The sequence below is a fragment of the Melospiza melodia genome, chromosome 8 (assembly GCF_035770615.1).
Source record: "Melospiza melodia melodia isolate bMelMel2 chromosome 8, bMelMel2.pri, whole genome shotgun sequence".
Classification (NCBI taxonomy): domain Eukaryota; kingdom Metazoa; phylum Chordata; class Aves; order Passeriformes; family Passerellidae; genus Melospiza; species Melospiza melodia.
In genome coordinates this window covers 34,126,855-34,140,610 of record NC_086201.1, presented here as the reverse complement: position 1 = coordinate 34,140,610, position 13,756 = coordinate 34,126,855, and the positions used below count along the sequence as shown (strand labels likewise).

Sequence of the window (13,756 nt, the reverse complement as noted above, 5' to 3'; positions counted from 1 at the left end):
TAATTTCCAAGTCATGTGCATGAATATTGATGGAAAGCATCATTTCAATACAGACGATTATTACTGTTGTAATTGGGGCCATTAGGAGCTGAAACTCTGTCACTTCAGGTAGCTGGTGATAAGTAAACAACTGGCTGTGAAGTGTGAATGTGTGAGCAATGCCTGAAATCCACTTTTGTGGTGACCAAGCAGTGCTCTGCTCCAGCCCTCACCCAAAATCCCCCATGACTGAGGTGCAGGTGAGAAGTAGCCACTGCTTGGTGCCATCACTGCTGGTTTGGGATTTCCCAGGTGGAAGAGGCATGTCCTGGAGCTTTGGGATAACCTTAGGGGGTGACTCTGCACTTGAGCAGTCTGTGGGGTTTTTTTGTCAGAGTGTGGAAAGAGCAGGAACGGCTGAGCACGTTTGGGTGGAGAGATGGGTTTGAGAGGTGTCAGGAACTCAGGTCAGACTTGGGCAAAACATAGGGGAAATCTGATTTTCCTGGGTGAGCACTGGAGGTTTCCCTCATGGAGACACCTCCCCTGAATGAGGCAGAGAGTACATGACCAGAGATGCTCAATAACAAGAGCAGTTCACACTAGAGGCACATCTAAAGCTGCTCCTCTTTGCCCTGTCTTAAAGACAGAGGATGAGTATTTTTTATTAACCAGCACAGGCTCTGCTGCAAGAACAGCTAAAACACACAATCTTGATTTTTTTTTTTTTTTTTTTTTTTTTTTTTTTTTTTTTGCTGCTCATCCATTTCTGGGGCTCTGTGAGACTACACATCTAACAATATACAGCAAAGTGCTTTGAAGAGGGCTCATGAAATACAGATTATGGTGGTTTTGCATGGTGTGACAAGGAAATTTTGTTGTGCTTGTGTTTATGCCTGTATACAGCTGGAACATCCCTGTAAATTACATATTATTTTAGCACTTGATTTCAAAGAGCTGCTACAACACATAGATGCCTGTTGCTGTTCCAGGAGAGAAGCAGGAGGTGAGTGGGATATGTTCCTGCTCTTGTTGAGCTCAGGGACAGAGGGACTGGGAATCTTGATGACTCCTGCTTAGTTCCCACTTCACACGGTTCCTTCAGTGCTTTTTAACTGCCTTGGCAAATCAGACCCAGAACTTGGCAAATCTGCCCTGGAAAGGCTGGGAGTTGTCTTGTATGGCTCAAAATGGCTCAGAACTTTTAAAGCAGGAGTTCACAGCCTGCTTCTGGCTGGTGTCCCTCCCAGGTTTGTCTCCCTGGCACCAGTGGCCAACAGGAGCACCTTTGTCATTCATCCCTGCCAGCAGCATTTCCCTCTCATGGCAGGAATGCCTTTTTACCCCTTTGGTGGTTGTTTGCCTTGAAAAACCTGCCGAGAGCATCTCTCATCTCTCTGTTTTAAAGGATTCTCTGCAAGGGATGGGAGGTGCTGTCCCAGCCCTTCCTCCTGCAAGTGAAGGACCTAACCTGCTTTTCTTAAATACTGGCAGAGTTTCCTCTTTTGTGTTTTGAATGTGACATAATTATTAGGTGCATCAAAAGCATGCATTGCAAAGCTGAGACAGAGAGATTAATGACTTACTGTAATAATGGATTATTAATGATCCATGATTATACCCACATTTGCTTTGTGACTTCAGCTCGTTGTGCAGGTCAGAGCTCTCTCCTGCTCTGAGCTGTTTCTGCATCAGTTTGCACTGCTGTTTGGGTACCAAAGGGAAAAAAAAAAGTGAATTCTGCTCCCTTCAATTGATGTAGGATAATCACTTTTGGTGTGTGACTTGATTTGAGGCAATCTGTGACCAATTTTTTGTAGAAGGAAACTTCTCTTTTTAAGACAGACATTAAGTGCTATGAGGTAAATTTAAAGGATCAGCATGATTTATTCTAAATTAGCTTTAAAGGGTTTTTGTATTTTTTTTTTAATCCAAAAGAATTGATTGACTAGCCATATCAAAAACTGGGAGAAGTTACTGCAGTGGTTTGGCTGCACAAAATTAACCTCAGTCAGATAAGCCTCCTTGCCCTGGTTCATTCACATGTGGGCTGGCTTCACCCCTGCTGAATCCTCTTGCAAGAACAGGCTCCAGGTGTTCCTGCCTCCTCTCAGCAAACAAATGGCTGCATTAGCTTTCAGGAAACGTTTAATGGATGTGCAACACGGAATATCAGTGTTGCAGTGCATGGCTTTATTAGCTGAGCTGCAGGAATTGTTTTCTGAGCTGTGTTGGTCCTTAGCACGGATTGCAGAATGGAAGGGAAGGTATTTATTAGTCCTTGGGAGCCTTGAGACAGAATAATACTTACCTGGCTGGAAATATGATCAGTCCTGTAATGGATACTGCTGTATTTAAGGAAGGAACACACAAACCCATTTTGTAAGTGCCAAGCAAGAATTTTCAGGTGCTCTGGCAGGCACGGGGATGTGTCTCCCTGAAGAGTTGGCACACAAGGGCAGGTCTTGAGGCTTTTCTGAATAAATCTGTGTACATGAGCTAGGACAGGGCTTTGTATTTCAAAACTAAACATGTGCTCTCTCCCAGTTGCAGTGCTTAATCTTTCCAGTGTTCCCAGTCCACCAGAGATGAGTGAGGTCCCAGTCTGACCATGTCTTTCCCAAAATAGCTGTTAAAAATATTATGAATGAAATCGTGTTTAGGTATGATTTACTCTAAGTGATAAGGTTTTACAGAAAATCTAAAAATTGGAATGTTCATGCTTTTAAGTTAAGCCTCAAAATGAGGTGATAACTTGTTTTAAAACCTGAGCAAAGCAAGCAGTTCTGCTTTCCTTCAACACAGCATAATGAACATAGGTTAAATATTTCAAATTTTTAACCGCAGCGAGAACTTTGAAATTTGACTTTTGCCAGGTCGTAGAAATAAATAATATTCCAGCATTTCCTGTGGTGGGTAGACCCAATGCCTGTTTAGAGAAGCAGCCCTTGCAGTGCCTGTTCAGCTTTGGTCTGTGCTCTTTGGCCCCTGGAAACACAACCCAAAAGTGATCTGATCAACCCTTCACCCTGTGCATGGTTTGTAGTGGTTGCCGTTTTTGGGAAATTCCTTGGGAGAAAACCTTGGGCAGGTCATGGGCTCCTGGCTGCCTCCTGAAGCCCTTTGCCAAGAGGCTGCTGGAAGCTCAAATTGCCCCAGAACAAGAGCAAATAATTCTGCAGCAGAGAGAGCACAGATTAGAATTGGTCCCACTTCTAGTGAGAAAAAAAAAAAAAAAAAGAGGAGGGGGTATAGTAAATAAACAGTCAATAATTGTAGTACTCTGCAACCTAATTACTTTTGGTATTTATAAAAAGGACCTGCATCTTTCAAAATAGTGTGTGTTAGCCAATTTTACTGATTATGCCTCCAGTCATGGAGAGTTTTGTTTGTATTGATCTGATCCAGAAGTGGGGTTGGCTCCAGAAATGCCATTCTTGTCAGGTTCCTGTTTTACATAATATAATGGCCATTTCAAAAGTTTAGATATACCCAGATTAATTTGCTCACAGATAAGAACAACCCACAAGCTGCTGATCAGGAGGAAAAGAAAGTTCATTGAAACAAACAAACCAAAACCAGCCCATAAACTTGACCATTTAAGCAGCATCCCTGTCTGAGCAGTGTGTGAAAAGGTGATCATGTAAAATGCTGCTTCAGGATTTATTTCTCTTCTTTTTTTTTTTTTTTTTTTTTTTTTTTTTTTTTGTCATTGCATGATGGCAGCAGGCTGATACCTTGAGCTGAGCTGGGGTTCTGTGCTGGCTTTTAACTGGGCTTCAAAATGTAGAACAGAGTAGTGTAATATTAAAGAGTGTTCTTTGAAAACTGTACTAAGATGGTGTTTCCTGACATTTCTTTGCTGTGCATTCAGCCTGGGGACTTGTGGAGAGACAATGCTTTTTTTGCTGTTGTTTTTCTTCTATTTGATTGCTTAAAGCTGGGAAGAGCTGGGGTCTTGAGGAAAGTGATGGGGAAAACAATGTTGGGTGTAACTCTTCTGCCTGGGTTGCTCTTGGCTTGTCCAAAATTCTATTCAGAATAGTGAAAATGCTGAATTATCCAGGTCAGCTTGGATGCACAGGTGTCTCCAGCCTTGTGTCCTTCAGCCCATGATGGGACTGGCTCTGCCCAGTGTCTGATTCTGCCACTGGTGGAACTGGTGGGGCTTTGCTGAAACCTGAGTTTTTCCCTTTGGCTGCTGGGGTCAACCTGCTTGGCCTTTTTTCTGCATTTCTGCCTTTTTTCAGCCTTTCAGCATTTGGTGGTAAATACCAGCACTTCAGCCCATTTGATGTTTAAATTGCAGAGATGATCACAGGCTGTATTTCCACGTTACTATCTCCACTGCTGATATTCAAGTGTGACTTGTGTGACCCATCCCTGTGAATCATTACAGATTTTTGTTGCAACTCCCTGTATCAGTTTATACGGACTTTATTGTGCTCCAGTGCCCCTGTTCCACAGTGGCCTGATGGATTGTGCTGTGTTTCTTTGCAGTGTGTGCTGGCACTGAGAACAAGCTGAGCTCCCTGTCTGACCTGGAGCAGCAGTACCGGGCCCTGCGCAAGTACTATGAGAACTGTGAGGTGGTGATGGGCAACCTGGAGATCACCAGCATCGAGCACAACAGGGACCTCTCCTTCCTGAGGGTAAGCAGCCTGCTCTTCTCCTTCCCTCCTCCTTCCTCCCTCCTTCCCTCTGCTTCTCTTTTTTGGGGAGCAGCCGTAGGTGCTGGGCTGGAAAACACCAGGTTTCTCTGCCACCAGCTCTGCTGTGATGGAAGAGGATGATGAAATGCCAGGGATATGCAGACAAGAAGAGCAATGTCATTGCTGTGACAGGTGCTCTGAGTCACTTAGATTGATCAGGATGTGGGGGAGAAAGCTGTGCCACTGGAAGGTGACACAGCTCTCTCGCAGCTCTCTCACTTTGTGTTGCCCCAGGGCAGGTTAGGTGGGGTTTGGGAAGGTCAGAGAATCATGCAGATAAGCACTGGAGGACTGGGGAAGTTAATCCTAATAAAATGCTAGATATGCACTGATTTATAGACTAAGCAAGGGAAGAGCTCTGGAAAGTGTTTGTGGGGCATTTAAGAGAAAGAAAAAAGTGATTGCTGCATGAACATGAAGACTGGAGCTGTGAGCCTAACAATCTCCAGCATCCAGGGGAAGTCGGTGATAGATGAAGGCTGTACTGCTTTTGGAGAGCCCTGGTTGTGCATTTCCTCAGTCCTCTTTGCATCAAATTTTGGAATTTTGAAAGAACATTTCAGTATAGTTTGCAGATTGCAAACCCTGTTGCTCTGCTGGCAGCCACAAGAGGGAAAGTTGAATATTGGGTTCAAAAAACTTAAGCCCATCATTATTTGGCATTTCACATTTCTTATGTTTAAAGAAATATCCCACTAAAAGAGTGATCCAGGTGGGCATCAAAGGATGCTGCAGGTGATGTGGCTGTAATATGGAAGGCAGGGCTGAAGGCCAGGGTAGAAAAGGCAGCCTGTGCCAGTGTGGTTGCAGTCTGTGCTGTGATTGTACTCTCCATGACACAGATAAGGGTTTACACTATATTGCTCATATTGCTCTCCTGAGCCTCTTAAAAATGCTGCTGTCATGCTGCAGGATGCATGTCTGTGTGTCAGTGGCACGTTCCCGTGGCAGGAGTGCTGGAGTTTAAATCTGGCAGCAGGAAGAGGCAGTGGGAGGCAGCCCCAGCTGCTTGGGTTACACTCACTCGTTCCCTGTGCTGGGTCCTGGGTGAGCTGAGTGCTCAATTCCAGTCTGTCAAACTGTGAAACTGAAAACTTTCCACCACAGTTCCTAGCAAAGGCAAGCAGTGCGAATTCAGCCAAAATTCACCTTGAATTTTTTGGAGGTTTCACAGGCTTGCCACCCCATCCATTGGTGTATATTTACTCAACATGTACACCAGGCTGCTGAAAGATCTGTGAGCAAAACTCAGCCACCAGACACGTCTGGAGTAAAGTTTGGGGTGCTAATTACACCCAGACTAACAGGTTGCCTGTTAATTTGAGTGCCAAATGCCTCGGAAGTGGATGCTGTCCGTACATTTCACAGTTGTGACAGGTGGGGAAAGCACACATGCCTTTGCTCTGAAATAGATCCAGCCTTGGTGCAGCTGGAGCAGCGTTGGACAGGTGGCAGATCCTCCTCTGTGAGGGCAGGATCCCTGCTCTGACTGGGGCATCTCTGCAGTTTCAGATGCCTGCTGGTTCAAATTCATGGCAGGCACTCCTTCCGCCTCAGCTTTCCTTCCTCCTGCTGGGACTGGGGAAAGCAAATTACTTGGAAATCAGGAATTAGTGTTCCTCACAGAGGGCTGCCATAAGCAGTGTGAAATATTGGTGGAAAGAAGGCAGTAAAATCAAATGAGATCAAGAAGGAAAGGGCCTGTTCAGTAAATGAAGGTGGTTTGGTCACCTGTGCTTTTTGGGTGACAGCTACTATTGCTTTTTTATTGGTTTTATTACTTCTTTTACCTGCATCTGCTCCCTCACAGATGTCTCAGCAAAAAAGCAGAACTTGAAACAAAACTCAGCAAAGTGGAAGGCCTAGTTAGTATGATAAATTGTAGTCATTAAAGAGGAAAACCAAACAGAAGAGAACATGTTCTCGGCGGGGCAAATAAATAAATAAATGTTGGCACATTTACGCCGATAATTCGACATTCATTAGTCAGGCAGTATTACTCCTTTTATCATATTAAAAATGGTTTTAATGGCCAAATGAAGGTGGCAGATGGGACATAACTAAGAGAAAGGCTGTTTGTCTCTCTCAGACTTAAATGCAGTGAACTCTCTGTGCAACATCACGCTCCTTCAGCCTGCTCCAGTGTTTTGGTCTCTGCTGCAGGAATTGGCCTCTTCCTCCACCAAAATCACTTCAGGTAGATGCTGGGTTATCTGTGTGCCCACCTGTCCTCTCTGCAGTGCTCAGCTTAGCTGGGCAACTCCAGGACAGAGGGAAGGCCTGGTAGGCTGTAGGCTTCATTGTTGTTTCATTTTTTCTTCATTTCCTCATTGAGTTCATTGCCTAGCTCTGAAGAGAGTGGTTAGGGATGTAGGTGTAAAGCAAATTTGATGCTTGATGGACCTTTCTTCTTTCTCTTTAAGCGACTACTCCCTTAGAATTTTGAAAAGATTGCAGCTTATCTGGCTAATGAATGTGTGAAAAAAACAAAATTCAGCAGTGATATGCTCATCTGTGTGGGTCAGTAAATGTGACAGGAAACAGAACATTGTGTGTCATCTGCAAAGCATTTGGTACCTCAGGTGGCTATGTGACTCTAAATAATTACCCAGCTCTAAACTACGTAGAAGAACTTGAACTGTTCTGATAGTGGCATGGAGCAGAGAAATCCTGCAAGTCCCACCACTTTGGACCTGCCCAAGGCATGGTGATGTTCACAGAGGAAAAGGCATGCTGAGCCTTTTCATCATGCAGTAATAAACAAATAGCATAAATGAATTGAAGTGAAAAAACCCCATAATTTTATTTACCCAGCAGAGGAACATTAACAGATCAGCATCTCATCTCTCATATTTATTTAGACATTTATTCCCTAAGTAGATTTGCTTTATGTCTGTGAGTTAGCTCTCTGGATATCTGCTGATGAAGACTAAGAGGGGCTGTCTGTCACCTGAATGAAGTGCTCAGCCACTTCAGCTTCCAGCCCTATCTCGCAGACATCTTTTATGGAAAAGCCTTTCCTTAGGGTTTTTCCTCCCGAGAAGCTGAGAGGCCTCAGGAACAGAATGCAAACATTGATTATCTGCTGCTGTGGAATGGAACAGGTGGATCTGTGATTGGCCCATGTTTGTTGTTTCTAATTAATGGCCAGTCACAATCAGCTGACTCTCTGTCCGAGCCACAAGCCTTTGTTATCATTCTTTACTATTCTATTATTAGCCAGCCTTCTGATGAAACCTTTGCTTCTATTCTTTTAGTATAGTTTTATTGTAATATATATCATAAAATAATAAATCAGCCTCTGAAGCATGGAGTCAGATCCTTGTCTCTTCCCTCATCCGAAAATTCCTGTGACCACTGTCACAGCCCTGCAGTTCACAAGGAGCTGGATTTCTGATTGCATGTGCCAGTTGTTCCTTTTCCTGCTGTTCTTATATGTGAGCAGGGCAGGAGGACATGTAATCTGTGTTACTTTAATATCTATTTTATTTTGGTTCCTGGTTGTGTTATAGTCTGGGTATTGCTTTCCTGTGAGCAAGTGCAATATGAACTCGTGTTCTGCATGTGCTGCCTCCAGCTCTGCTCCTGCTGCTTGGTGCTTCCCTGTGCTGTGGCCACAATGGAGTCATGGCAGAGGAAAGGAGTAGCAGGAAAATTGTAAGGACAGATATTCCTGACATCTGGAGCTGCTGCCTACCTTGGGTCTGGTCCAGGAGAGAGCTGAGATGTACTCCCCTGCTTTGGACTTCAGAAGAAAAAGCCTTGAGAAAAGCTCAGGTTGTTCACTGGTTCATGTTGCAAACAACTGTTGGAATAACAGAAGGGAGAACCTATTTTAGTTTTGCTTGGCAGAGCTGGCAGTTCCTATTGTGGGCTGTACTTATTTCTTAATAACATCTCCATATTCAATTTTCAAACTAGAATACACAATTAGTGTATCACATACCAATCTTCTGCAAGTGCTTCTGTTAAACATATTTGGTAAATGAGAGTTATCTTTGACTAATCCCCTGGCTTTTAGCAATTCACAGTCAGTAAATTGTCTTCTCAAGCCCAGATTTTATTTAACCAATTCAATTTATTTTTTTTTAAAGACATGATCAAAGTTCTGTGCTGTTCCCTGCCATAACTCTCCCAAGTGATTATGAAACTCATTTTTAACCACCATCAACAATCTTCAAAAATTATCTACCACTGTTTTATGGGTTTTATTTCCATTTACCTCAGCAGTGCTTGTGTAGCACCTCCAGGCACACTTGCAGGGCACTGTCTGGGTGGGTATTTCATGGTGAATGTTACATTTATTGCAGAGATGTAGGGCCCATCTCCCCTCTGTCAGCACTCATGGCCTGGTGCTTGGTGAGAACCCCTGCCAGCCCCACCTTACCCTGTTCCTTACATCATATTTTGGCTCTTTGGCAGGTGGGATTTGTCCATTTGGAATTTATGTTCTTTGCTATTGGTTGTGTTTAATGTTTGGAGGAAGTTTGGTGGAGCAAACCCCTCTGCAGGGTGAGGACTGCCAGAGAGCCTGGGGAAGAGTTGGGTTGGCCAATGCATTCAGAGCTGCTGCTTGTTTAAAAAACAGAACTGGAGTGGTTTTTAAACCCTTTTTGGTCTTTTACAGCAAATCAGGGCTAAGCAGACTCTTTTGCAAGCTCTGGTGGCAGAGCTGAGAGGAGATGTTGGCACAGAAAGAGTCTGCATCAGAACAGGCGTGTCAGATGTAGGGAGGTGCAGAGGGATAGAATATAAGAAAATAGTGTAGGAAGTAATCTTACCCCTAAGGAGTTGCAGCTGGGTCAATTATCAAAGATTAGGAGCAGGCCTGAATTTACCAGGCCACAGCTGTGAGCAATGAGAAGAAGATGCTATAAAAGAGTGGGGTGGCTGGGTGAGAAGGGAGCTGGGGTCAGTGGCTGCTTTGTGAAGAAGAAAGAATCAGTGCTCTGAGAGATGCCCATGAGAAACACCAAGAAGGAATGGAACTTTTGTGATAAGGAGACAACAGCACTGAACCCCTGTGATAAGATGACAACAGGGAGGGGGGTTTTGCAGGGATGGAGAGCATTGCTGGGCAGAGCAGTGTGATGCTGTGTGGGGCTCCTGCACAGCACTGCATCCCTGCTGCAGCACAATGGTGTCTGGCTGCCCAGCTGCCAGGCTCCAGTCATTCCCTGCACAGCAGAAGGGGCTGTGCAGTTCTGTGCCTGTCAGAGCTCCCAGAAGGGCTGTGGGGTGGCTGTGTCTCTGTGCAGGGGGATGGATTTTCCCCAGAAGTGCCAGGAGAGCACTGCAATGTGGTCCTACCCCAGAATGGGGGTTTCCAGGAGGGGTTTGCTGTGGCATTTGTCATGCAGTGAGTTGTATGCCTTGCCAGGGTGTGTTTTATCCTTGGCTGGCAAGAGGCAAGGTGGCTTCCAGGTAATTGCAGATAAGGAAATTAAGCAGATTTATTTATGTGTTCCTGATTGTTCTGCCAGGACCTTACCTGATAGAAAACAAAACATGGACAGCAAAGATGTGATGGTCAGAGCTGTGCATGCTACACTGGTGCCTTGTGAAGGCTGACCTAGAACAGAGGCCAGACAGAGTTAAAGAATAAAGCAGGGATTTATAAAAGGCCTCAATGGATCCACCTTGGGCAGCACAAGAGCCCAGCCAGGGCTGCACCTGAGATGAACCAAAATGGTCACAAAATGGACAACTGGTCATGGGGTCTCTCACTTTTATAAGTTCTGGTCCATTTGCATATTGGAGTTAATTCTCCAATTATAATTTTAGGTTATGAAGTCCCATCCTTCTTGTTTTTCTCTCTTCAGTCCACATTGTTTGTGCTCTTGGACTTGAGATTTGGATCATTTGTCCTTGGTCCCCAGCTAGAGAAGGAATTGTTTTGTCTCCCTACTCTGTGAAGAGAGCTCACCATCCCCTAATATGAAGCTCAGACCCACACACTAGAGCAGCACAGGATCTGAAAAATATAAAAGCTCAAACCTGAGGCATCAGACAAAGGGACGCCTCCAAGTTGCTGTTGAGCACAACTGCTGTGCTGGGTGGGTTACAGGAGGCCAGTTGCATGCCAGGCCATGCTTGTGGCGTGGACAGAATGTTTCACAGGGGCTGTGATCAGCTGCCAGCTGTGCTGGCTGAACCTGAGCTGAGTTTCAAGTGAGCTGCATCCCAGGCTCTGAGGGTGGAGTGGGAGCAAAGGCTAATTGCAGAAGGCATGTGTGATACAGCTCTGCTGCTCCAGGATTTAGGCTTCTTCTGCCATTTCCCATTGCTTGTGTAGAAATAACAGCTTGAAATGATCACAGCAGTTTAAACTCTTCTCAAAATGCCTAGGAAGCAAGGAAGGGAATGCCACAGATTTGTCATCAGGCCTGTCCTGTGCAAGTGGGTTCTGAAATGCTGCAGGCACAGTGAGTAGCTGAATCCCAGGCACTGCTGTGGTCACTGGTGTTCCCGTGGCTCTCATCCCTTTATATTGACAGATATCACACTCCTCATAGTCCCTAACAGAGAGTCAGCCAGCTCCATCCTGACCCCACCACTCCCAGCTGGCAGGGAAAAGGCATCCAGCACTTCCTGACCTAAATGTCTTCAGAGGTGTTACATGATTTTTGTGCTGCTGTTGCTTATCCCCCAGGTATGTCCCTGTAGCTCTGCAGGCTGGCCTGAGCAGCCCCTGTGCCTCCCTTGGATGCTCAAAATCCCCTTTTTTAACACTGCCTGTCATGGTTTCAACCCAATTTTGTTGGCACAGGACATGGTGCTGCTCATTTGGTGTCTAAGCCTCAGGATGCTGCTGCTGGATGCAGTTTTGTAGCCCATACCTCCCCTTCCTTCTCCCTAAAAAGCTGGGTCAATATACAATTAATCCTCAAGCTGAGTTTGCCAGGCTGTAGCCAAATTTGTTAGCAAATATTATACCAAATTTGTAGCATATCTTATTTAGCAATTATTTTTGGTGGCTTGGTATGAAGGGTGCATTTGAAATTACCAGTGGTGTTTAGGAGCAGAGCTGGGTGCTGTGGGGATGGAGGGCTGGAATGTGAGAATCCAGAGCTGGAATCTATGGAAGTGCAGAGCTGGGTGCTGTGGGAATGCAGAGCTGGAATCTGTGGAAATGCAGAGCTGGGTGCTTTGGGAATGCAGAGCTGGAATTTCTGTGAGTGCAGGCTCCTGTTTTGGTGCAGCAATGAACTGAGGAGTGAAGCTTTGTGTCTGTGCCTGCTGAGTGCTCTGAGGCTCCCCAGCAATCATTTTTTTTGGGGAAGGGAGTTATGGAGGATGGCTGCAGATTTCCAGGATAGCCTGAGTGTAATGGGGATGGCACTGTGCTGTTCCCCACATCCCACCTGCTGCAGGGTGCCCTTGTGGGTGCTACCAAAGCCACTGGGCAGTGACAGCCACATGTCCACATCCCCAGGGCTGATTTGCTGTGTGAAACTCAGGCCATCATCCTCATGGGGTGACAATTATCAGTCTGCCCCTTGCTGTGCATCCCCCCGTGAAGGGAGAGCTCAGGGGCTCCCCTGCCAGAGCTCTTGGGGGGTTTGGGGATGGATCCCAGCATGGGGCTTTGTTTTGCCCCTTCTCTGGGTTTGCAGTGGCCAAGAGCTCCCCCAGCTCTCCCCCAGCCTTTCTTTGCCTGTGTCTCCTTCAATAAGCAGGAGCATCCTTCAGCTGTATCGTGTGTAGAGAGGAGAGGTCAAGATTTGAAGTCCAGCTTGATTAAGGAGTCTCTTTAAGTTGTCTCTCAGCATTTTTCATTCAGCTCCTATTGTACAGCAGGCACCCCATGCCCAGCTGCCTGGGAAGCCTGTCTGATTCATGTGCAAGGCAGCAGCAGCCACTCTGGATCAGCAGAGAGATCAAAGGAGCCTGACTTAAATAATTCAGAGTGGCCCAGACCCCCACACATGCTCAAGATCAGCAATATCCTTTTCGCTCCGTCCCGTTTTTGTGCTGCAGTGAGGCTGCCCTTGGTCAGGCAGAGCAGAGCACTGGGGGGGTGATGTGGGGTGGCTCCCCCATGCCTGGGGGGTGGAAGTCTGTCCTTCTCACTGCTCCTCTGGAACCTCACAAGCCTCCCTGGCAGCTTTTGGGGTGCCCAGGCACGTGTGGGATGCACAGCTCCTGATCATGCCAGAGTGCCATCCCACAGCATTCCCACACCTTGCTGGGAAATTGTGAGGTGCCACAGGCTCCAGGACCAAAAACATGGCCAGGACATAAGGGAGCACTGCTCCAGGTGGTGTTTTTCCCAGTTTTGCAGAGGGGAAAGTTTTGTTCATGTTAAATATTTCACTCCTGGTCTGTATTTTCACCCTCCACACATGACCCACCCGCATGCTGGGTGGGTCATGTGTAAAGGGTGAAAATTCAGACCAGGAGTGAAATATTTAACATGAACAAAACTCTTTGGATTGTGGCTTGTTACTTTTTAAAAAATTGAATACAGACTATCAATTTATTTATATATAATATAAATATTATTTATAATAAATATATAAAAATAAATAATATAAGTATTATATATAATACATATATAAAATATATAGTATATATTATATATAATATATTATATATAATATAATGTATATGTTATAATATATATAAATATATAATACAGACTATCAATTTATTTATATATAAGTATGATTTATAATAAATATATTAAAATAAATAATATATGTAATATATATAATATATTACATATATAGTATATATTATATAGCATATATATTATAATATATATATAAATATAACATATAATACAGACTATCAATTTATTTACAGACTATCAATTTTTTTTCCTACTATTTAGTGCCTGATTAGAATCTTCCTTCTGCCCATCCATTAAGGGGTCTGATGCCTGGGTGTCTGTAAAACACATGTGGCTAAGCCAGGCCACAGAAGCTGCAGGGATGAGTACTATAAAAAATGTTGGTAGTGGAGAGGAGGACATTATTAAAAATAAAACAGTGCAAACCTTCTTAATTAGGTGCTGTTTCTCTTCAGTGTTGATCTTCCCTCTAGGCCAGTGAAACCAATTA

The 13,756-nt window shown here is 44.8% G+C and overlaps 1 protein-coding gene across 2 annotated transcripts in view; it reads left to right on the top strand.

Annotated features, from left to right (window-relative positions):
* The window catches only part of ERBB4 (erb-b2 receptor tyrosine kinase 4), a 589,568-nt gene that overhangs the window by 221,456 nt on the left and 354,356 nt on the right, over positions 1–13,756 (top strand). For both annotated transcript variants that reach the window (XM_063162643.1, XM_063162645.1), the window contains exon 2: positions 4,480–4,631. In XM_063162643.1, coding sequence (XP_063018713.1) covers positions 4,575–4,631 — 57 coding nt within the window. In that variant the 5' untranslated portion in view covers positions 4,480–4,574. The remainder of the gene's footprint in view (positions 1–4,479; positions 4,632–13,756) is intronic.